The following is a 26,086-nucleotide window of genomic DNA, read 5'->3' as shown; positions in this document are numbered from 1 at the left end:
GTTAGGGAGTTCTAACCAGTGACGTTTGATGGTTAGGGAGTTCTAACCAGTGACGTTTGATGGTTAGGGAGCTCTAACCAGTGACGGTTGATGGTTAGGGAGTTCTAACCAGTGACGTTTGATGGTTAGGGAGTTCTAACCAGTGATGCTTTTGAAGGGATACACAGTGATGTGAAGATGACTTGTGGCCAGTAGCAAATTTGATATAGCAGGAGGAGAGTTTTGCCTTAAGAGAAGATTGTAAATTGGATAAGAGTGGGGCACCATAGAGAAGAGAAGGGATGAGAAATGTGGTAGAGAGAGTGAGCTTAGTAGGGGCAGTTAGGAAGTGATTATGGCAGTACAGCATGCCTAGTTTCTGTTTTTTTTTATGTTAATCTGCAAGTGGGAGTTGAATTTAAGCTGATCATCAATGTGGACACCTAATAGTTTAGCCTCAGATACCATCTTGAGAGATGTATTGTCCTGACTGGTGATGGAGAATGTATTTCTGTCTAATGTGAGGGTTTTAGAGGGGGTAAATGCCATTAGTTTAGTTTTTGAAATTGGGATTTGTTTTTGCATTCGTGGTGAAGCTTGCAATGAAAACTACTTTATTAATCAAAACTTAACAGTTCCAAAGGTGTGTGAGTAAGACTGCTTAACCATACAGACAGCAAAGAGAGATGTATAAATACTGAGAAAGCATGAGGCACAGACATTTGAAATACAGTGTATACTGGTGGTATAGAGGGATAAAGTCCTGACTTACAGCCCAGGTGACTCACAACTAACTAGTTACTTTGGTGCCTAATGGCACAGGCAGGAGGAATTAGTATGCCCATCCTAGAGCAGGAGGGATTGTGGTTACCCCCAGCTGGTGTTATTGCTCTAATGACTGGGCTTGTCTGAAAAGCAGAAGCCTGTCATAATGAAGAGAGTAGGTGTTGGGATGGCCTGAGCATGGCCGTCAAAGTGAATGATGGTTGCCACTGCCACCACATGCTTGCATGGAAGAGTGACCATAAGCAGCCGTTGTGGTGATGAAAGTGCTCAAGTCTTCACCTGAGGCACAAGGGCAAAAGCAACAACAAAACCATGAAATACAGGCAAATCCTTCAAAAGGAAAACAGATTAATGTCCACGTGTGTATAATTAGAAACAGCTTAAATTAAAGAATCGTTGAAAAGCAATTCCACCGGTACCACTAATCAAACATAGGTCACTGGGGTAAAAGCCAAGGTTTTATCCTTCTATGCCTGTGGAACTGGATCGCATCATCTATTTTTCATGCCGCGGTGGTTCAGCGGTAGCATTGTTGCCTCACAGCAAGAGGTTCTCCCATTCGATTCTCGGCAGGAGTGCGGGGAGTGCCTTCTGTGTGGAGTCTGCATGTCCTCCCCGCGGTTTGTTGCATTGGAAAGACATGCGTAAATGGGTGTGCCTTCGTTGAAGGTTGGACGTCGAGCTGGCACCTCAGCATTCGTGAAAATCTACTGCCAATCATTAGCGGACTGGAGTTCCGCTGTGGCAACCCCTAACCGTAAAAGCCGAAAGACAACTACATTCCAGGATAAAAATTTAGTTATGATTTGTTGATTACTGTTTTTTTTTAGAACATGAGCATCTCAGTAATGCACATAAAGTGCTGCAAAGACTGTAAGATTATGAATGGAGACTTTAAAAAATTAAAGACTGAAGATCTTGGTCTGGCCAGATGATGATAAAGGACATGCTATTCTGCAACATCAGTGAAGGCTATGTATGAGGGTCCCTCTGTATTAAAATATTACTGGTATTTCTTGCCCTGATACATTCTTAGAGAAAGTTCATATTAATGTTGCATAAAAGGAGGGTTGAATATTCAGTGGCAAAGAGTACTTTTTTCTGGCACCTGAATGATTTTTGCAATGAAAAGTGCTGTACTGGAAGAATCGCCATAAAGGTCACTATGCATGTTTAAAATGGAAGCTACAGCTAGAAAGTCTGTGGCCAAAGCATGTGTAAAGCAAGTGTACCATGCTAGGTGGAAGAGGAGATACCTAGACACATAGGTGTGACATGCTAGGTGGAACACAAGATGCCTAGACACACAGGTGTGCCATTGCAGGTGGAACAAAATATGGCTAAACACACAGGTGTGCCGTGCCATGTGGGAGCACAGGAAGCCTAGACACACGTGTGCCATCCCAGGTGGAACAGAAGATGCCTAGACATACAGGTGTGCCATGCCAGGTGCAGCACAAGATACCTAAACACACAGGTGTGCCATATCAGGTGGAACACAAGATGCCTAGACACACAGGTGTGCCATGCCAGGTGGAACACAAGATGCCTAGACACAAAGGTGTGCCATGCCAGGTGGAACACAAAATGCCTAGACGCAAAGGTGTGTCATGCCAGGTGGAACACAAGATGTCCAGATGCACAGGTGTGCCATCCCAGGTGGAACAGAAGATGCCTAGACACACAGGTGTGCCATCCCAGGTGGAACAGAAGATGCCTAGGCACACAGGTGTGCCATACCAGGTGGAACAGGATATTCCTAGACACACAGGTGTGCCATGCCAGGTGGAACAGAAGATGCCTAGACACACAGGTGTGCCATGCCAGGTGGAACACAAGATGCCTAGACACACAGGTGTGCCATGCCAGGTGGAACACAAGATGCCTAGACACAAAGGTGTGCCATGCCAGGTAGAACACAAGATGCCTAGACACAAAGGTGTGTCATGCCAGGTGGAACACAAGATGTCCAGATGCACAGGTGTGCCATCCCAGGAGAAACAGAAGATACCTAGACACACTGGTGTGCCATCCCAGGTGGAACAGAACATGTCTAGATACACAGGTGTGCCATACCAAATGGAACAGGAGATGCCTAGACAAACAGGTGTGCCATGCCAGGTGAAACACAAGATGCCTACACATGTGTGCCACACCAGGTGGAAAGCAAGATACCTAAACACACAGTTGTACCATGCCAGGTGGAACACAAGATGTCCAAACATACACGTGTGCCATGCCAGGTGGAATAGAAAATGCCTAGACACACCAGGTAGAACAGAAGATGCCTAAACATATAGGTGTGTCATCCGAGGTAGAGCACAGGATACCTAGACACAAAGGTGTGCCATGCCAGGTGGAGCACAGGATGTCTAGATACACAGGTGTGCCATGCCAGGTGGAACAGAAGATGCCCAGACACACCCTTATATTTTTTGGGATTTCCAGATGATTGCTGGGAAAAATTAAGTATTTACTTCACTAGACCATCTATGAATAATGTATCCATGATATTGAAGGATGCATACTCAAAATGGATAGAAGAAGCATTTTGTCAGCATTAACTAGTTTCTTAACCTACCATTAGTCCCCTGAGAAGGCTTTTAAGTGCTTATGGCTTACATGAAAATATGAAAATATTATCACAGTTAGGGGGACTCAGTTTATGCTAGAAGAATTTATTGTTTTGTTGAACAAGATGGGATAATTCATTCTAATACTGCACTGAAGCACCCATCAAAAATACATTACTTGAAAGATTCATGCAAACCTTCAAGGCAGATATAAAGAAACTATAAAATATTGTGTTGGAAAATGATACAGTTTTACTTTCACATATAGCTGGCCTTACCCTTAGATAAATTAGATAACCACCTAAGGCATATCACATTTAGGGTTGCCTTTCCGCCATTTATTTATTTATTTAAAGTAAATAAATGCATTATCAACATCTCATGTTTCTTTACTTAAAAAATATCTATTTATTTGCATTTGGTTACTGGGAAAGTTCTAATCAAGAAGGATGAGGGAAAAAATGTCCAGTGAAGCTGATAGAACTGCAGATGACTGAAACTCAAACAACTGAAACAGTATGAATGAAAATCCATTTAACTAAAAACCCACTTGACTGAAACATCATTTTACTGAATCACAAATCACAAAAACATTAAATGCAACAAAACATCATAAAACAATGTTTTTGTTGGGAGGCAAGACTCCCTTGCACCTAACACCCACCTTAATTATATGCACTAACTTCACATCCTCACAACCATGGAGAAAAGAAAAAATATATACAAACAAAAAACATCTATAAATTTGTGGGTGCAATATGACAGGGGCACTGCCAATCCAAACATAATCTTCTGGACTCACTTATCTAACAAATCATATCCTCAGAAAAAACACCACCACATACTACCTACACTCCTGCACTTTTCTATCATTTGTGAGTCAGCAAAAGTAGGTTTCAATCAACTGGGTTGTCAATCAAATTGTTTCTACCATTTGAGTTTTAGTCAACTGCAGTTCAATTGATATTAACTCCCAGTGTATATGCTTGTTATAGAAATGTTACACAGCATGTTTACAGTACAAGTCAAACGAGAAAAGAACATTCCAGAGCTGAACATTCCAGTATGCCTATATAGTACTGAAGAAAAAATATATATGCTAAAAACAGAAACACAGAAAACACAGACAACAGATAATTGCAGTATCAGGACCAGGGTTTCTAAAACACAGTATTAAATGCTGTAAACATTTGCATAATGCCACGACATTTACAGAGCAGGAATTTTGAAATAAATACAAAGAATCAGTTGTTGGGGTCATATTTATGTAGTAGACAGAGGTAAAGTAAAAGGGGAACCATGTGAAGTTGCCAGTAAATAGGACAGGCATACAGAGAAAAAAAGGATTTTCAGGTGGTGGTGTATTATAGATTTGGGACAGTGAAGGAAAAATATTAAATAAATAAATAAATAAGTAAAATGCAGAAAGTTGCCACTAGCCTATTGGTGCCCTATGGGGAGGAGTTGTGCACCTGACCAACCAATTTGCAGTATTTTCTGCTCTTAGCTGTCATGTGAGCTGCCTGATTTGTGAAATGGCAAGGAGTAGAAAGCCAGTGAATATTTAGGGGTAAAGATAGGTGGACGTTGCTATGGACAAGAACAGCAGCAGCCAGCCAGAGCGGGAGGTACTTGTTTTTCGTTATTTTAACCCTGTCAGGCAGCCATATATGATTCCTTATTTTCAGCTCTGCGGTGGAAAGTTATGGTCGGGTTCAGGTAAGTGTGCGATTGTGTGGACGTGAGGGTTAGGGTAGGATAGGTGAGTTAGGGTTAGGGTACGGGTCAGGTAGGTGTGCGAATGTTTGGATGTGAGGGTTAGGGTGGGATAGGTGAGTTAGGGTTAGGGCACGGGTGAGGTGTGTGTGCGATAGTGACGGACCTTAGGGTTAGGGTTAGGGTTTGGGTTAAGGTAAGTGGGTAGATAGTGGTGTATGTACAGTTTAGTGTAGGTTTAGATGTAAGATTTTAGGTGTATGTGTGTGTATTGCTGTTTGTTTGGTGTGTTTGTGTTGTGTGTATATGTTTTGGAACAGTGAATTTTTTCCCTAGGAAAAAATTTGATGTTCTAAATTTTTGGTCTTAATGGTTTTCGGTTACTAGGTGTCGATATTAGAACATTCGAAGACCTGAAACTTCGATGTTCTAATATAAAAAAAAATAAATAAATGTATATAACTGCACTCTATCCTTATTTTCATGGATAATTCTACGGTTTGTAAACTTTACCTTGCTATGAGTTGTATACGATGTAATGTATATCTCTGTAACATGTATTCTTGTTGGAGCTTTTCTCCCCAGGACTCCATTGAAAATGGGTTCACTTGGCCCAATGGACCATCCTGGTTAACCAACAGCAAATAAATAAATAAATAAATGTATGTGTGTGTGTGTTGGGGGAGATATCACAGATCTTTTTATAAATGGAAAAAAGAGGTTATAAATGGATAGATATATGATATTGCTGCACACATACATAATATTTCTGGGTAGCAGTAAAAAAAACAGTTAACAAGTCATCTTTTAAAATAAAGAATAGCATGCATTTCAAACCAGTCAGATCCTCAAAGCATCAGGAGGGCTTTGCAGCTCTCACACCCCAAGCTGTATATATGGATATTGACACATGCTTAGTAGTGGCTTCTACAATGAACCTCACCTATTCCAAAAATGGTCCTGCTCAAAGGCATACACAGAAGGTTGCTGTACTTGTGTGGGGGGCTGCGATAGTGTGGCCATTACTTCTTTAATTTTCCTCATATTACAACTTCAAAGAGATGCTCAGAAGTTTATTATAGCTTATGCGGGGATTGTGGACAATATGGCAATTATTTACTTTATTTTCCTCATAAACCTCATATTTTGGAGGTAGGGTAAGGTGGCTTGCTTTTTACAAACATCTGACAGCAACAGGTTGAAATAGTTGCTGTGTTCTATTTATTGTATTAGTTTCATCCTGGTCTGATATTACAATGATACACAGAAGGTGTTTGTCATTTTAGGTGGAGGTGAGAAGGCAAGATACATATATGTCTGACAGCAGCTACTTGAGATACATTATTGTGGCTATTTGTGTTGCCATCCCAGTTTACTTACCACCAGGGGAATAACACATAAAGTGGGGTTGGGGTTTGAATGGCACTATTGCCAGATATAATTTATGCATCTTCATAACCATTTATCTTCTTAGTTTACTGTGAATGTCTGTCTTGTTAGACATAATTTATTTCTTCCTAGAAAGAAAAAAATAAGATTGAATTTCTCTTTACTCATGTTTTCAAGCCATCATTAGATCAAAAGGTTTGGGGAAAAAGCTCTGAAACTCATCTCAGAGAATCTATAATCCCATGGCTTCTAGGTATGCCTTGCAGACTCCAGACTCCTAGCTTAATTCAATTATTTCCTCTGCAGTTGTTACATTTCTGTCTTGGCCAATTGGAGTGTGTTGAAAGAATGTTGGAAAAATTTGAAGAACAAGATAAAAAGGGAATGGGGGCACCAGGGGATATGCATGAGAACAACACAGTGGGGCAATGGGCAGTAAGGTGTGATATGGAGCCCTCCAACTAGGGTGCTATTTCACCTAAGGCCAACTCTGCTTACAGTTCAGAACATGTCCATGCTACCCTGCAGGGAAGACACTTGTAGAATTGCTCTTAAATCAGATTGGACCTGACAATCAGTCTGAGTGGGATTAAGAAAGAAACAGTACTTATAAAAATTCCAGCACAACATTGCGTAATAAACAGGTTATTCAACAAAGATAATTAAGTGCATTACTAGGATAATGACACTGAGGGAGGTTCAGACTGAGTGGATTCTTGTAATTATCATGGATAAATCAGACCCAGTTTTGTACCATGTTCATAGAACTGATTCAGGGATGTTTACAGGAGACACTCTGCCATTTGAGATCTAGACCAACAGGTAGGGATGCTGACACTCATGAAGTGGCTCAAGATACCAGAGCATAGGGTAGTGACTGTGCTGATATGCAAAGGTGGAAAATGAGTCAGTTTTCAATCCTAACTTATTCCCTTGCTTTAAGCAAGAGTGTGTTGTTGCAGGCTAGTGAATCTGATGGTTACACTGAGGCATGAAATGGTGCCAGAACTGATAAAATCTCTGATCGTCAGAATATCACCTGAACATCTCATCTGTTGACTGATGAAGCTGTTAGCAGTGACTCTGAGTAGGAGTGATTGTATGCCAGTAGTAGTAACTATGCTACTTCATAAATAGAATGAGTATGTGGACACTGGGTTATCATTTTATCCCAGAAAATTATTAAATGGGTCCAACCTAAAAACAGGGAGAGGGGAGTAATGTTGTGCACTAAGTAGGACAAGCACTTCTGTAACACTGATCCCTTTTGTGTGTGAATGAAATGACTTCACATATGATAGTGCCAAGTCTTTGTCCAATCCATGCTTGATAATAAAACGGTTGCTAGCTGGGTTGTTGTTCTCAGTGTGAGTCCCTGAAAGGTATTCAATGAACACTGGCTACCAAGGACGTATACCCTTTAAAGTATCAATTTCTGTCATCAGGGGTTGATATAATATGGAAGCCCCAACTATGAGTAACTTACAGTTATTGTGGTCCCAGTCTCTCCCAATAGGGGTCATTATATGTAACAGGGTAGGAACATTGACAGAGGAGGCACATACCCTACTGCAGTCCCAGCCTTTCCCAGAATGTATTGTAGGTAATGGCATACAGTGTTTGGAGCTTGTTGCAGTCTTAACTTCTACCAGTAGGAGTCACTGTAGGTAATAGTGTAGGAGCACTGACTGTGGGAGAGCTCACAACTGCTGCAGTTCCAGTCTCTCCCAGCAGGAGACACTGTAGGTAATGGTGTAGTAAAAATGACTGTGAGGGAGTCCCAGCCTCTCATAGCATGGAACCCTGGATGTAATGCTGTAGGAGCACTGATTTTAGGAGAGGAGTCACAGGTATTGCACTTTCTGCCTTTCCCAGCAGGGGGTCACTAGAGGGGTTCTCATAGTTCATGCAGTTCTAGCCTACCCCAGCATGGTCACTGTTGGTAATGGTGTAGAAGCACTGATTTTAGGAGCGTTCATAGTTACTTCCATTCCAGCCTCTCCCAGCAAGGCATACTGTAGGTAATGGTACAGGACAGACTCCCAGGAAGCTCACAGTTACTTTAGCCTCACACTTCCTAGCAGAAATCACAGTATGTTATGTTATAATAATAGCACTGGTGTGGAGAGGTGAGAGCGGCAGCAGTCCTGCTCTTGTCAATTTAAAATGAAAGTAGTATGTTGCAATTTAAATAAGTGCTACTGAGGGTTTTCATATCTTTATCTGCATGACTGAATAATATAGAAAAAGTAACCTACTTAGGAAAAAATATATACTGAGGTTTCTGGTTAAAAGAAAGCAAAACAGTACCAATATATCTACACAAAATGAAACATACCTGAGATTTAATGAGGAAGTCATAGATTTTTGTAGTGATTACAGGACGAGTCATGATAATATTTGGAGGAACAGCCCCAAGATTACAATCCTTCCATTCTGTGTGAGGCACCCGGCTTCCATCAGGACACAGAAGCTCAAAATCAGAGGGATTCCAGTCACTTGCCCAGCCAGTGAGTTTTAGATCTGTAGGACAAACATTAATGTTAATATATAGGCAATTAGAGCTGTACCAAGTATTCACTGTAACAGCAGAGATGTGATCCTGTGTTCACAACAACTGGAGATGTATATTCAAGCTTAATGAGGGAAACCTGTACTTAGATAGCTCCCAGAGGAGCTTTAATACCCATTTACTTATTGCAAAGGCAGGGCAATGCACTATTTATATGTGTAAACAATTTAGGATTAGAGGTATCACCACAACTGACAAGCTGGCATAGAAAAATCCATTCCATTTAGTGGAAGGATATGACTGCATTTATTAAAAACAGCCAGTGTTTGGTGTAGTATTTTTTTTTCTGGGAAAGGTTCTGCTTTGAACTCATAATACAAGTAGAAAGGGATAAAGAAGCTCAAGTTTGTGTTCCTACACAAGTCAACATACAGTCCAGTTTAGTAGTTTAGACTTTGGAGCTATTTAACTTAGCTTTATGTTATATTCAGTACCTGAGATGGTGGCAGCTACCACCATCTATGATGCCACCATTAGGCACATGTCATATTAGTTAGATGACTCCAGCTGCCCTCCCTATTTTACATCACTTAGTGGGGCAGTCATTCCTACTGCCTGCTTTGCCACCAAATCACATCTAAATCTCCAAAGGCCAGGGAGAAGAGAAAAAAGGTAATGGGAGGCTGGAACAAGAAGTTCTTCATGATGATGAAGGAGAAGTGGATGGTGGGTTTCAACAAGATCCTTTCCATGAAGATGAGGAAGAGGGGATGAGATAATGAAGATGAAGGAGGGGCAAGCAGGACTTTGGAATTTGAATCTCTCCACAAAGATAAGGGCAGAGGGAGTGAAATGTTGGAATCTAGATGGGAGATTGGAAGGTGACTTTCTCTCTCCACAAAGATGAAGAAGGAGGGTATAAGAGGTCTAAATAAGGCTCTTTCCATTAAGATGGTGGGAAGGGAAGAAGGTTTGAATATGAGACTCTCTATGAAGACAATGGGCTAAAAGCTGAAATGTGTTTTTTCCATGGAAATGAGTGGGGGCAGGATAGGAGGTTGAAAACCAGGGGGGGTGATGATGAGATGGATGATAAGTCTGTTCATAAAGATGAAGGAGGCGGAACGGAAGGTCAGAACATGCTGCTCTGATTGAAGGTCAGGGATAGGAGTTGAGAGGTTGTAATTTGATTCTCCCCATGAAGAAGCAGAAGGAAGGTGATTAGAGGATGAAGATGAGGGAGGAGGGGTGGGAAGTTGTAACCTGATTCTCTACACAATCATGAGGAAGAAAGGGTGAAAGACTGGAATATGATTCTCTATACCTTTACCCCTATGTAAGGAATACTGAGAAGCCACCATTCAGGTAACCTCTGGTGGATGCAGAGGGGGGTAACCCATACAGTAATGATGCTCTGACCTGCAGAAATATGCACAGGTAAAAACATGCATCACCTTCTACTACAATGACATGATATGGGATTTAGGGTAGGCAGGCAGACAGATCACAACTTTAAGCACTTTTTGTCTTTGACAGTGACTTTCAGACATGCCTATCACTTTATGACTTGAAAAAGACAGTGCCAAAACTGCTGATCCATACCTCGACACAAAAACATCCCAATCTGTACCCTGACACAAAAACATCCCAGTCTGTACCATGACACAAAAACATCTCAATCCGTACCCCAACACAAAAACATCCCGATCTGTACCCTGACACCAAAGCATCCCAATCTGTACCCCAACACAATGATATCCCAGTCTGTACCCTAACTCAAAAACATCCCGATCTGTACCCCGACACAAAAACATCCTGATCTGTACACTGACACAAAAACATCCCAATCTGTACCCCGACACAGAAACATCCCAATCTGTACCCTGACACAAAAACATCCCAATCTGTACCATGATACAAAAACATCTCAATCCCTACCCCAACACAAAAACATCCAGATCTGTACCCTGACACCAAAGCATCCCAATCTGTACCCCAACACAATGATATCCCAATCTGTACCCTAACTCAAAAACATCCCGATCTGTACCCCGACACAAAAACATCCTGATCTGTACCCCAACACAAAAACATCCCAATCTGTACCCCGACACAGAAACATCTCAATCTGTACCCCGACACAAAAACATCCTGACCTGTACCCTGACACAAAAACATTCCAATCTGTACCATGACACAAAAACATCTCAATCCGTACCCTGACATAAAAACATCCCAATCTGTACCCTGACACAAAAACATCCCGATCTGTACCCCAACACAAAGATATCCCAATCTGTACCCTGACACAAAAACATCCCGATCTGTACCCCGACATAAAAACATCCTGACCTGTACCCTGACACAAAAACATCCCGATCTGTACCCTGACACAAAAACATCTCAATCCGTACCCCAACACAAAAACATCCCGATCTGTACCCTGACACAAAAACATCCCAATCTGTACCCCAACACAAAGATATCCTGATCTGTAGCCCAACACAAAAACATCCCGATCTGTACCCTGACACAAAAACATCTCAATCCATACCCTAACACAAAAACATCGTGATCTGTACCCCGACACAAAAACATCCTGACCTGTACCCTGACACAAAAACATTTCGATCTGTACCCTGACACAAAAACATCTCAATCCATACCCTAACACAAAAACATCGTGATCTGTACCCCGACACAAAAACATCCTGACCTGTACCCTGACACAAAAACATTTCGATCTGTACCCTGACACAAAAAATCTCAATCCATACCCCAACACAAAAACATCCTGATCTGTACCCTGACACAAAAACATCCCAATCTGTACCCCAACACAAAGATATCCCGATATGTAGCCCAACACAAAAAAATCTCAGTCTTCACCCTGACACAAAAACAAGTCGGTGAGGCAGTGATGCACTAAGCACTTGAGAGAGAGTACAGCTCACAGAGTAAGGGGGGGGGGGGTCATAGAACTGGCATTTATAAGCTGTTGGACTCTGCCAAGAAAGTAAGATAAAAATGAGTACATTGAGGGTGCCTCTGAGAAAACATTTTCTGCATGCGAGAATCTATGATTCATTGTCTGGGACAGCACTTACAGCAGTATGGCGATCCCTTTGATTTGTCCTCTGGGTGAACAACTGCAGACTAATAGCAATCAGACTTGTTAATCATCAGGGTCACCCACTGTCTGGTCTGCATTTTGTAGTTGTTCTACCCCTCCTGCCACAGGCAGACATCTTGTTTTGCCGTCATGGTCAGTAGAATGCATGAGGTAGTATACAAAGTACCTCGTACTGTCCTTACTTCTCATGGTTTCATAGCAGTGCGTTTTATTGTATCTTCCTCCATGTGTATTTAACATTGTGTATTTAAAGTACAGTTTATTATAAACCTGCTGTATATTAAAGTAAACCTTGTATTTTGGTTAGTATTTTGATTGTTTTGCACTGACGAATCCCTTCACAAGTCAGTTAATAAGCACACTTGTGTTAAATAATACCCATAGTTTTTGAGCCACATGGGTATCCTCTTCCTATACCGAAGAATAGAAATAGCACTAAAAACTGTGATTAACCTGATAGATTTAATAAGAGAACATTAATAAGAAGAGTTAAGGGTCACAGGCATAGATCTTTAAGAAATAAATGCAAAAACTTAGAAAAAGAGACTAACAAACAGGAAAGCATATCAAACAATATTATAAAAAGGCAAAGAAAAGGTTCCACACAAATACCTCAAGCATAGTTTGATGAAATATTATTCAGCAAATCTGGCTAAAGCAGTAGCCTTAAAGGAGCTGCCAATCTCTTCATACAGGTGTTGGCCATCTACAACCACCCCAACTTAACCCAAAGGTCATAGCACCTTCAAATAGATTATTTAAGCAATAACCCACGGATGGGTGTGGGTAATGCTGGATTTACCCATGCTTTGTGTGGTTTGGTCAGGAGGATGAAGCCCGAGTAACCAAACAAAGCCAACTGTGGGTAAATCCAACATTGCCCACACCCAGCCGTGGGTTATTGCTATTATACAATGACATTATTTAAGAAAAAATACTTACTTTTCTTAAATAATGTCTTTGTATAACGCCCCCATGCTACCCTTCCACATTTTGAATGTATCCTGTGGCTGTTTTGATGTACTGCACATGCGTATGGGACTTGTGTCCCAATGCTTACGCAGTACATCAGTGCTGTGCAACTGTTGCAATGGAGAAAGGAAGATCTCCGCTGCTTCTTCTTTTTTTAATACAAAAAGGAAACCGGGAGACTTTTTACCTCGGGGAGATTCAGGACAGACAAAATAAAAGGATAACCAGGTTAAGTTTTTTTAAGTTTTGCAGAACTTGCCTGATTATCCTTCTATTTTTGTCTGCCACGTCAGCCTCCATTGGTTTAAGTCTTCCGGTTTCTTTTTATAGTAAAAAAAAAAAAAAAAAAAAGTAAAAGTAAACAAATGTGAGATATACTAACAGGAAAAAGTCCAGGCGACTGGATTTTTTTCCGTTAGTATACTTTCTGATTGGTGGTGGTGCTGCGGTAGCATTGTCGCCTCACAGTAAGACGCTGTCCGGTTCAATTCTCAGCTAGAGCGTCTTCTGCGTGGAGACATGTGTGGCATACCTTCGCTGAAGGTTGTGCATCAGGGCTGGTAACTCGGCACGTAAAAATCAACTACCAATCATTAGCGGACCGGATTTCCACTGTGGTGACCCCTAACCGGGAAAAGCCGAAAGACACAAACAAAGTATACTCTCTGATTTACAACAGGCACCCTGGTTGGGCTGGCCAATCAGCATGCTCATTTTTGAATATTTAGGCTGGTCATTGTATAATTATTTATATGTTTATATTTATTTATATTTGTTTACCAGAGTAGTGCACTGATCATAATGAACCATTTGCAGGCACACCCTGAGTGAATAGAATCACATAAATGAACAAAACGTTTACAGATACAAAGATATGCTAAAAAACATGTATGTATTTACAAATGCAAGAATATATTTTCATGATCAAGGGTTATGTGACAATAAGTCAACTTCTCTATCAAATTTCACGACAAGTATGTTGTAAAATCATGTTTCAATCATTTGCATTGTTCATTTTTTCTGTGATGACTATTCATACTTTTACATTAGTCTGTGATTTTGTAGGTCAGTTTTAGTTATTGGAAATGTTAGTTGTTTTCAATTTCAGTATGAGTTAAAAACTTTATTTATTGACCAGCCAAGTATCCTACTTATTTATAATGATGAAAACTTACTTGTATTACCTTCAAAGTCTGTTATGTCAAGAGGTTTATATATGTCTAGTCTTTGATGGGTAGCAAATGGTGCTACTTTTGTTTTGTGTGCAGTTTATGGTCAGTTTGTTTTGTAGAAAACTGTTTAGGTCACTGAAGCTGTATCATAACTTCCTTTGTATAACTATGGAGGGTTCTGTCTAGCTCAATTGTAAAAAGTCATCAGCATAAAGAATTATATGTATTATTGACAGGTCACTAGAAAGGTTGTTTATATATAAAAAAAAGATTAGGGAACCATGATCTGATCCTTAAGGATCCCCAGAATACAGAGTATTAGTATCAGATATGGTATTTCCAAATTGTATGTTTTCTGTTCTCTTGGAAAGGAATGTCTTTTTAAAACACTTTTATTGAATTATCACTTACATTTGCATAAAAGTAATCAAGCCAAAATAAAAAGTTCACATTTAGAAACATTATAGGATATATAATAATATATGTGATCTATTGTTTAAGCAACATTACACAAATTATTCAGTTCTTTCCTTCTCTTAAACCTCATTCATCCTCCAAAACATGCATTGTTCAACAATTTGCATTTTTCTATGTAATTTACTCCTATCCTTTTATAAATATCCACTTCCTGTTCTTTTATCTCTGCTACAATATTCACTACTTCCAGTATAGTTGGTTTAGATTTTGATATCCATTTTCTAGTAAGTGCTTTTTTGACAGCCACCAGAATTAAATTTAACAAGGCCTTACCGTGTCTAGGCAATTTAGATCCTGTGTCTCAGCTCAAAAAATCATTTCCTTAGTTACACTCATTTGCTCACCCAGTATTCCTGAAAGAGTACTCTGTAGGGAGTTTTTTAAAGTCTACCAACTCACTACACTCCCAGAACATATGTTCTCAGTTAAGTCTTTCTTTCCCATCACACCTCCAATATCTGCCATCAACTTGAGGAAAAATTCTTCAGAGTCTGCTTGAGATATAAAAATATCTATGCAAACACTTCCAGACAAAAATCCTAAATGTTCTAGACCTTGTATATTTGGAAGCCATAAATATGTCCTCCCATTGTATCTTTGTCAATTGCATATCTAATCTCTCTTCCCAATCTTTTCTGACCTCTTCTGATTAATTCCTATAGTTATTGTGGAATATTTTATATGCCCTATGACTTATCCCTTTCTAGTAGCAGCTTCTGTTCCAGATTCGATTAAAAACTCAACTACTACAGGTCTTTCATTTAGGATTCCTCTATCCCTTTCTCTTTTTCTATATTCTGTTATCAATCCATGACAGAGACGGCACTCACAAGCCTGCAATCAAAATGTCTTCTTAGCCTCTTCCCATTCTATTGCCTTTTCTTCTCTATTTGCTCCCAGTATTGTGGTTCCTTTGCCAGTTTTCTCCAGTAAATTCCATCCCTCTTGCCTGTTTTCTGTACCCCTAAGTCTAGTCATCCCTATTGACAGAATCGTCTTCCTCTTTTCCAGAGTTGGCTTAGTCCTTAGAATACTTTCTGCTACTTTATGAATATAATATTCTGTATGATTGCTGTTATTCTCTTTAAGGATCTGTATCCAAAGTCCCACTATTCCCTTATTTCTTGAATTACCCCTGTTGCTTCATCATCATCCCTTTCCACTTTGAATTGATTGGAAAGGAATGTCTTTAGACACTTGAGTGGACAAAGGTCTAAAACAAGTTTTTGGAGTATTGGCGTGTGGTGTGTACTATCAAAGGCTGTTTTTTTTTTCAAATCTATGAATGTGGTGGTTATTTTATTTTATTGTGTTTTGGGCCACAAGGGTCCAGTTTTAGGAACAACCTTGTTACTAATAATACAATACCTGAAAAGTAAGGACAAAAGGTCACTGAATTAATGGAAAATTACAGTGACAGAGGCTGTTTTTTCAAGACTAGAGGACAGCTAACTGCTTTGTCAGTTAACATCTTGAGGAACGAGGCAGGAGTTGAGAAGGTGGTTTAGGGAGAACGGCACATCATCAGGAACAGACATGTCATTACAGGTGGTCCCATGGTTAAAGGGTGGCAGTAACTGGATGTTGAGAGACTTTAAATCATGTGGGTTAATTGTGCTGCTGGGCTCAGTATGACTAAGGTGTGTTTTGCATTATGATAGTAAATGATTAATGTATATTACGCTGCTAGACGTTGATGCTGCCCTCCATAGGCTAACTCAAAGCATGTGCATTTTGACAGAATAAATAAGTGTTAAGTTAGAGAATATCTGAAAGATGATATGGGTGGCTTGTCTCTGTTCTGCAGACTGTGATCCATTATAGATAAACTTTGGATGTATATGCAAAGATAGCAATGGGTAATTAAGAGAGATGTCTAAAAAATGTTTAGGCTTAAAGAGACATGGAATAAATTCTTCTTCAGGTAGATTGCAAGTGTTAGAGGTGTGATGAGGAAGAAAGAGGTAACTGGGAACATATTTTTGGGAAGGTAATGAGTTGGCAGACTTCAAAAATTTCCTGCAGATTATGCTAACAGAAATGCTTGGTGAGGAAATTGGTGTAAGTAAGGAAATGATTTTCTGAGCTATGATAGAGAATTAGAATTGCTTAGACATAGTAAGGCCTTGCTGAGTTTCATTCTGGTGGCTGCCTAAAAGAAATTACTTGAAAATGTAAAGATTAAACAAACCTTACTTAAAGTAGTGACTATAGTAATCGAGATAAAATAACTGGCAGTGGGATCTTTAGAAAAGGGCAGGAGCAGATTACATAGAAAAATGGGAATTATGGGAACAATACATGCAAAATAATGTTTGGGAGGAGGAATGAGGTTTAAGGGAAGACAGGAATTGAATGAGTTCTGCAATGTTTGAATGACAATGGATAGATTATAAGTGATGTATAACATTTACAAATGGAAATATGTCAATATGGTTTATTTTCATTTATAAGTGCCTATGTCATAAATGATAATTTAATAACAATGTTTCTTGTTTAAAAAAAGAGGCCTGCAATGGAGTTTTTGCTTTATTTTTTTTTCAGTGAGTTTTGAAAAGTATTTGATTAGGCAGTTTTTAAATAGTAGTAGCTAATGTGTTTAGGCTTATGAGGCTTATGGATACCATGCTGAGTTTCATCAGGGTGATGATGTTTAAAATTTAAGGATTTTTTTAGCAGAATTTGTGATTACTGGTCAACAGTATGATACTGTGGAAATGAAGACTGAGGTTACAAACTCCATTATTTATTTATTTATTTATTTATTTTTTTTGGTAAGTGGTGTTGCATTTGATAGAATATTTTTATTTACCCTTAGAATTTGCAAACCGTTTTACGATTTTATTTATCAATTTGATATTGAGATGCACTTCACAGGAAAGGGTTGAGTCTAACTAGAGTCATGTATCTTTGAAAAAGAAGATCCTTTCTATGGACATAACTCATGGGGAGTGATATTGGAAATGGCAGGTTGATAAGTTAGTTATTTTATGTGTGCTTTGGGGCACAAACTTTTTTGTCAAGAAGCTGATGGCAACACTGAAGGATGCTTGATAGGAATGAAGGAGGGGCAAGTCATGGAAAAGGTCTTTGGAACTTTTTTCAGTAGGTGAGGACCAAAAAGTAAGTCAATTGCATAGAATAAATAGGTATTCATTCACAGAATAAGACTCTGCCCTGGGTATCTCCTGTTGGTAGATGATTTAGGGAGGGGAAATACTGGAGCTGTCAGATACACATATGTGAATGACGTGTCAATGCTGCTGGGACCACTGGAGTGTAGCAGTACTAAGTCTGAAAAATAGAAGGATTGGAAGAAGGTTTGGATGAGAAACTGCATCAGAGGCTTTGGCGATGACTGTGAAAATGACCCCACTCTGACCTAGTTCCCTCTTGTAAACATTATCAGGAAAGAGAGAACAACAATGGAGGTGCTGCAACCTTTGCATGTGACAGTAACCAAGGAAGTGTCTATGATATAAGGAAGGGACAGGGAGGTGAAGATGTTATATACATTTAAGAATTTGTAAGAATCTACTGAAGCAAAGTAACCCATACGGTTTGAAGTTTTTAACTATTTGTTTATCTTAGAAGTATGGATAGCAGTGCAGTGAAATTTATTTGTAAAGATCATGGCCTATTTTTGTGTTGCAAATGGCTGACATTTTAAACTGATAGCAACATAGTGAGTGTGACATTATTAGAGCTGCGTTTTGTGAGTGCGACGTTAGTGGGTTGATGGAACTGGGTTGTTTTGTATATGAGTTGAGATTAAGCTTTGAATGCCTTCCATAATAGTTTGTAATGTTTTCAGCTACTTAAGCATAGATTTTTCTTTGCTGATTTGTTTTTACATGGGTTTGTAAGGGAGAAGTTGTGTTTCCAACTTTGTTGGATATTACTGCCTTTGTAATGAAACCTTCTACATCTCTTTTGTATATTCCTTGCTCTACACTAGATGAATCACAGGGCTGAGTAAGATATGATTCTTTTTGTCATGGATTTATTTACACTACAGTTTAAACAGCAAACTTAATAGGGTCTATATCATGTTATCGAATGGTCAGCTCCACCATTCGTCAAACCGACAACATCAAATGTTTACTTAAACGAAAATGAACATCAGCAAGGATCTAACACAGGCAATGGCATTACTTGGCCAACATTGCCAACATCAGCAAATTTGTCCTTTTCCCCACTGTAGGGAGATCTTGGAGTTGGTATATGTAGGTGGGGGGGGTGCAGCCCCCAACTGGGGTGAGTTTTACATACCGTGCTATGTGTGACGGTTGCAATGTTGGCCAAGTAATGGCATTTCCTGTGTGAGATCCTGGCTGATGTTCACTTTCACTTAAGTTAACATTCAATGTTGTTGGTTTGATGAACAGAGGTTTGTGGAACTGACCATTTGATAATATGACATAGACCCATCTTAATAAATACTGGAGGAGGGTCTTCACTGAAAAGGTTCAGCAGACCAGCTTACTTTTCCAGTTAACAAACTGAAATAAATAAAATAAATGAAGCTGCATTCTTGTTGAATAACAACTATTATACAACGACCCCCATTAATATTCCAAAACGTGCACGCTGATTGGTCAGCGTGCACATTGTAAATCAAAGAATTATACTAACTGAAAAAGGTCCAGTCACCCGGACTTTTTCCATTAATATGTCTTTTTTTTTTTTTTTTTTTTTTTTTACAGCAATGGAGAATGCAAGATCTCTGTTGTTTTTTAGAAACTGTCTCACTATGTTAAAGGAGTTTAACATAGCGAGACAGCTTTAAAAAAAGTAACGGAGATCTTCCTTTCTTCGTTGCTTTTATAAAGCTGTCTCACTATGTTAAATGGGTTTAACATAGCGAGACAGCTTTAAAAAAAGTAACGGAGATCTTCCTTTCTTCGTTGCTTTTATAAAGCTGTCTCGCTATGTTAAATGGGTTTAACATAGTGAGACAGCTTTAAAAAAAGTAACAGAGATCTTCCTTTCTTCGTTGCTTTTTTAAAGTTGTCTCACTATGTTAAATGGGTTTAACATAGCAAGACAGCTTTAAAAAAAGTAACGGAGATCTTCCTATCTTCGTTGATTTTTTTAAAGCTGTCTCGCTATGTTAAATGGGTTTAACATAGCAAGACGGCTTTAAAAAAAGTAACAGAGATTCTCTGTTGCTTTTTTTAAAGCCGTCTCGCTATGTTAAACTCCTTTTAACATACCGAGACACTTTGTAAAAAAGCAACAGAGATCTTGCTTTCTCCATTGCTTCCACCCACAGCTCTGATGTACTGCATAAGCATACGCATGCGCAGTACATCAGAACTGCCGCAGAATACCAGACAGCTGCGGAAGGGCTGCACGGAGGCATTATACAATGCCATTATTTAAAAAAAGTAAGTATTTTTTTCTTAAATAATGTCATTGTATAATAGCAATAACCCACTTCTGGGTGTGAGTAATGCTGGATTTACCCATGGTTGTCTTTGTTTGGCCACTCTGTCTTCGGCCTCATGACCAAACCACACCAACCATGGGTAAATCCAGCATTACCCACACCCAGGCGTGGGTTATTGCTTAAGTAACAAACCCATATTTACAATTTTGTACAAGTGTTAAGACTGGATACATTTACTGATGATTCAGTAAGTTATAATTTTACCTGAGATGTTCTGTTATGGGAACAGGAAGTAGTATTTAGTGTGTTACTGTTGCTTTAAGAGCAATGATAATATCTGAGAGTGGTGACAGCTAGAGAGGGCACTGGTTAGCATCCAATCAGTATCAAAGTGTCTACCAGTATAGAAGTTTAGGCGAGTGGGGACCTCACTACTTAGTTAACCTACAATCTGTGAAGGATGTGCATCACACTAGGATGTTAGTTGTATCGCAGTAATCCCCCTAGAATAATATGCGTCACAGTGAGGGCCTTTCTTACCACCATGACAGACAATGTGATCATTATCTATGTGTGTACCTAGGTCCTTAATAATAGAATCTATCCAATATATTTTTCCCTCAGTACAGTCGGTAGCGAGGACTACCCATCTGCTTTCCATAAAGTTACTATGTGACCTTTTTTAACACTGAAGACCAAGCCATCATTTCTCTTTGAGCCCCAGGTTATGTCCACCCCTTTCTGCTACATTTTTGTGTCAGACTGGGAAAGGACAACATTAATTGGTTTCAGTCATCGGCAAACTTAGTGAGCAAAAGGCCATTCTTATCAAACCATATGCATCGGTAAAGAAATTGCAAAAGAGACTGGAGGTGCAATCTAACCCTGTAGCTCCCTATTTTAAACGAGTGAGGAGAGATGCCTTCCCCCTTTAGCAGCTGGGTTTTGTTTGAAAGCCAAATAGCATCTGATGCACTAGACAGGTGCTAACTCTAAGCTCAGTGAACCTGGGTAGAATTCATCCCTGAGGACAATACTAAATGCTTCTTCAGGGTAGGCTGCATTTATATTTCGCCCTAATTCAAGGCAGCTATAGCCTCCTTAGAAAAGTGATACTTATGTCCTGCTAAGCAGTACCGACGTGCAGTATACTGCAACTGGTCAAAATTCTGGCCTCTCCTTTTTATTCATACCTTTACAACTGAAGGTAACAAAGTGGTGCAAATTATGCCGGAAGTGGCGCACTGTGCTGTAAATGACAAAGTGTAATGCATCTTTACCCTCAAGCAACTGCTAAATGAACTGCATTACAGTAAAGAGACAGCTTGTTTCAAACTGTTCATGGTATATCCTGCAGCATCTCAAAGAGGTATGAAAAACTTAGAGTATAAAAGCCACAATGAAGTGGGTTTGAAACCCCCTACATGAAAGAACTGATGATGGTATCATCAAGAAGAAATCCTGGATATACTAACTGCTGACAGCTAGTTTATCTGCAGGTCTTCAGGTAACAGTAGAACAAAGCCAAATGTTGCAGTGGAAGTAAAAGCAATAGTGAATGTTATTCTAACAACTCTGTCACTCACAGCTTGCACTTTAGAGCCCTTCCCCCGCACACACAGGTATACGTGATTAACTAACTTACTTTCAATGTTTTGCAGCAGGGAATAATGCTCCATAAATGCCACGTCACCAAAGCTCTTCCCCTCTACATCACCAACTAGGCACCTGTGAAAATACAAACAAGCAGGCATAATTTGTTTGTGTAATTATTCATGTTATATTAAAAGGCATTCCCACACCTTGTTTTTGGCTGCTCCATATTACAGTACCCACAAATCCTGTATCTTTTCATTTCAAACTGTCCACTGCTCTTGACTTCTTGGCCCATTAATGGATGATTTCTGTAGAGCATTCATTAGCACTGTTTGGGAACATTGGGAACACTGTATGGCTGATCCTACATGTACAGGGTATCCTGTCATCCCTGTCCTCTTCCTGCTCAGCATATCCTTGTTCCTATACTACCTGTTGGTATTTGGCACATCTGCCCCCCCCCCAAATTCCCATTATCCCACTCTTCCTTTCTACGTAACTATATTTTAATAGGAAAGCAGTGTCATGGGTGGGATGATAGGATATATGGCAGTAAGTGACGACGGTTACTGTTAGCAGTCAGTCACTCTCATGCAGACGGACAAGCAGTAGTGCCATATTGCTGAGCATGCCTCTGCAAGAGGGTCTGCTCACACCTTGCTAAACTCTAAAGCCCACCTGTGCCATTCCACCAGCATCAGTCAGAATTGTGTATGTCTCACACTCTCTTCCCAAGACCTGAGTAGCACCTGTGGCCTGCTCATTTTCTCTCTCTGAGCTGATTCTTTGATGTTCTGCCTGCTAGCTGAACCCAGGTCTCCACCTGCATAAGGGGGCCCTTACTTCAGAAGGGTGGTCCTAATCACTGGGACTGTATTTAACCCAGGTTCAGAGATTCATAGAATTTACAGTGCAGGGTCAGTCCACTGGAGTCTGATTGCCATGAGTCTGTCATTAATTCTGATGATATCCCTCACTGCCTTCTGAAGCCTCTCTGTCACCACAATTCTTACACCATTTCTAGCCAGTCCCCCACCTGAGTAGTAGACTCTGGATCCCAAGCCAAGTGGCTTTGCTGTGCTGCCTTTCCATCTTGTCTTTTGGATACATAGGATGTCCAGTCTCCTCCGTATCATCATGTCATCCACTTCCAAGCTACGTCCTGTTAGTGAACCTACATTAAGCGTAGCAATTCTCAGTTCATGTTTGGCAGGTTAGCTGGTTTTACGGCCAGCTTTAGCTCAACAGAGCTATCCTAGGTAACCCAGGCTGGGCAACTAGACACCAGCCAGCCAGTAGCTTATTGGCCCAGGGCTGCTGAGCTTTTATGGCAGGCACACACTGGCCAATTGGGGCACATATACCCCTCCCACTATTAGCAAGGGTCCCTGGCATGGGTGAGAGTAGGCTGGGTCCTCAATCCACTTATCACTGGTAACTACCCATCCCCATTTTTGGTGGCATTAGTCAACATGACTGAATCGACAAGACCAATATTTTACACCATCGAGTGGCTAGCCCTGCCACAGTGCGCAGTCTGTGATCCGTGTTCTTCTATCTTGAGGATACTGTGCACCACAGTAGATGCCCAAAGCGGTTGGTCTGTACAACTCTTCCCCCTATAGGGCACCATGTAGAGTCTGTGCTGCTGCCCACAGCTCCATTCATTGGTGAGACTGAGATGGAAACACTCAGCATGTTTTCAGACATGGGAGACATACCACGGAGACACAGCAAGAACATGCAAACTCCAAACAGGCATTAGTCAGAGGTCAGGATCGAACCTTGTACCTTGTGCATGGGGGGCGAAGACCTTAACCATTAAGCCATCTGGTCCCTGCATATGCCCCACAGCAGGGTTGTGATAGTGAGGAAAAGAGTGCATTCAAACAGCAGTTGCAGGACCTACTAGATAAAGCAGGACAACATGAATTGGTGTTGATAATGGGTGACTTGAATGCACATATTGGGACAGAGAGAACTGGATATGAGGACTGCCTGGGTCCACATGGGTGGGGTAACAGGAATATAAAAGGAGAAGCCATTCTAGACTTCTGTCTGGCAAATGGCTTGATAGCAGTCAACATATGGTTCAGAAAGACAGACAGTCACAAGATCACATACAAGAGTAGCCAACATGCAACTCAGGTAGACTTCCTACTAGTAAGGAAAAGGCACAGGGGTAGAATCCATGATTGCAAAGTCATCCCCAGTGAAACGGTCAGCCCACAGCGTAAATAACTAGATGCCACATTCAGCTGTAAGCAGTGGTCAGAGAAGGCTCTAAGGTCAACAGAGACCAGGCTGAAGACCTGGAAGTTGACTGGAGAGAAAGTACAGCAGTTCAAGGAATTACTCAGGGCTCTAGCACCCCAAGAAGAGGAAGTAATAGGTGGAGTTGAAGAAGAGTGGCAGCGCCTAAAAACAGCATGTGTTAAGACTACAGAAAAGATACGTGGCCGAGCCAGGTATGGAAATAAAGTGCATAAGGAAAGCTGGTGGTGGAATGCAGAAGTCCAGGAAGTCATCAAAAGAAAGGAGTGCAGGAAGTAGTGTTGGATAGAAAAGGCTGACCAGGCTAGGAAGGACTACTGGTTGGCTAACAAAGAAGCTAAGAAAGGAGTTGCAATAGCAAAGAACAGGGCATTGGAGGTGCTCTATCAACTTCTGGAAAGTGTCTCAGTAAGGGGCACAAAGAAACTATAGCAGGTTGCAAGGCCAAGACAGAAAGATAAAGAAGATAGTCAGACACCCTTCATAAGGGATGCCAGCAGCAACCTGCTCAGCAGTTCACAGGACATCAAAGTCACATGGAGAGAGTATTTCCAGCAGCTTCTGAATTAATAAAACCCCACAGAAGCTGTACTGCCCCAGAAACAGCCTACGATGAGAGAAGAAGAGGAGCCCACTCTAGAAGAAGTAAGAACAGCATTAAGGAAGATGAAGTCAGGGAAAGCAGCAGGTTCAGATGACGTCACAGCAGATATGATAAAGATGCTGAGTGAGATAGGGGAGAAATGGCCCCTAAGGGTACTAATAGCAGTGTGGAGAGAAAGGCGTATCCCAGATGACTGGAGAATAAGCATAGTCATGCCAGTGTACAAGAACAAAGGGGGCATCCACAACTGTGGGCAGTACAGAGGCATCAAACTCCTATCACATTGCATGGAAGTTCTGGAGAGGGTGACTGATAAACGGATATGCAGAGTAGTAGAATGTAAGATGGGAGATGAGCAGTTTGGATTCAGATCAGGATGCAGCACAACTAACCCGATGTTTGCAGTGAGACAGGTACTTGAGAAGAAGCTAGAGATGAGGAGAGAGTCCAACTGGGCATTCCTAGACTTGGAGAAAGCATATGACAAGGTCCCAAGAAGGCTGATCTGGGCAGCACTGCGGCAGTTTGAAGTCCCGGAAACACTGGTAGAATTAGTGCAGACTATGTACAAGGACCCAGTGACTCAAGTACAAACAGTGTTCGGCCTCACAGAGGGGTTCCCAATGGGAGTGGGTGTACATCAGGGTTCAGCTCTGAGCCCACTGCTGTTCATACTAGTGATGAACTACATTAGCAAACAGGTTGGAGGGGACAGATCAACAAAGCTGTAGTATGCAGATGACGTGGCATTACAGGCATACCTTCAACAAAGGATAGGAGAATGGAATGAAAATCTAAAGGTACATGGGATGAAACTAAGCACAGATAAGACAGTGGTAATGGCAGCAAACTGGGGAAATCAGAGGAAGCTGAGAATAGAGATAGAAGGGAAGATAGTGGAAAAGGTAAACAGCTTCAAGTATCTGGGAGGGGTGGTTGAGGAGAAGGGTAGTCTGAATAAAGAGGACAAAGCTAGAATCAGAGGGGCTGCAGCCAACTTGTATAGAGTATCAGATGTAGTCTATGACAGAAGAATGCCAAAGAAGCTGAAAAGTAAGGTGTACAAGACAGCAGTGTGACCAGTACTACTGTATGGTACAGAAACCTGGGCAGTAAAGGCAGAACAGTTGGAGAAGCTAGAGGTGATGGAAATTAAGTGAAGAAATGAGGACATAAGAGTAGAAGCCAAAATAGCTCCAATTGCAGAAGAGATCAGAGAGAACAGATTACGGTGGTTTGGGCCATGTGTAGAAAAGCAGAAGACAATCTGGTGAGGAAGATTTGGGACAGACAGGAAGAAGTTAAGAGGAAGCCAGGGCGTCCAGCAAAGACCTGGATGGATTGTGTGAAAGAAGATCTGCAACAGTCAGGCATGAGTGTTGAAGAAGGCAGGAGTGTGGCACTGAATCGAGACAGATGGAGACAGTTAACACGATACCCTGACCCCATGTAGAAAAATGGGAAAAAGGGGCTGATGATGGTCAGTCCACTGGCCACAGTCATCATGCCAA

General features: G+C 40.7%; 1 protein-coding gene across 1 annotated transcript in view; it reads right to left on the bottom strand.

The window, feature by feature from the left end:
- LOC122799664 (melanotransferrin-like) overlaps positions 1–26,086 on the bottom strand; it is a 560,015-nt gene that overhangs the window by 33,088 nt on the left and 500,841 nt on the right. Inside the window, exons 14-15 of the mRNA XM_044068867.1 lie at positions 21,747–21,829; positions 8,782–8,966 (exon numbers count right to left, since the gene is read on the bottom strand). Coding sequence (XP_043924802.1) covers positions 8,782–8,966; positions 21,747–21,829 — 268 coding nt within the window. The remainder of the gene's footprint in view (positions 1–8,781; positions 8,967–21,746; positions 21,830–26,086) is intronic.

This window comes from Protopterus annectens, chromosome 4.part0 (assembly GCF_019279795.1).
Source record: "Protopterus annectens isolate FY-2018-M chromosome 4.part0, PAN1.0, whole genome shotgun sequence".
NCBI classification, from domain to species: Eukaryota; Metazoa; Chordata; order Ceratodontiformes; family Protopteridae; genus Protopterus; species Protopterus annectens.
This window is presented reverse-complemented; position numbering and strand designations above follow the sequence as displayed.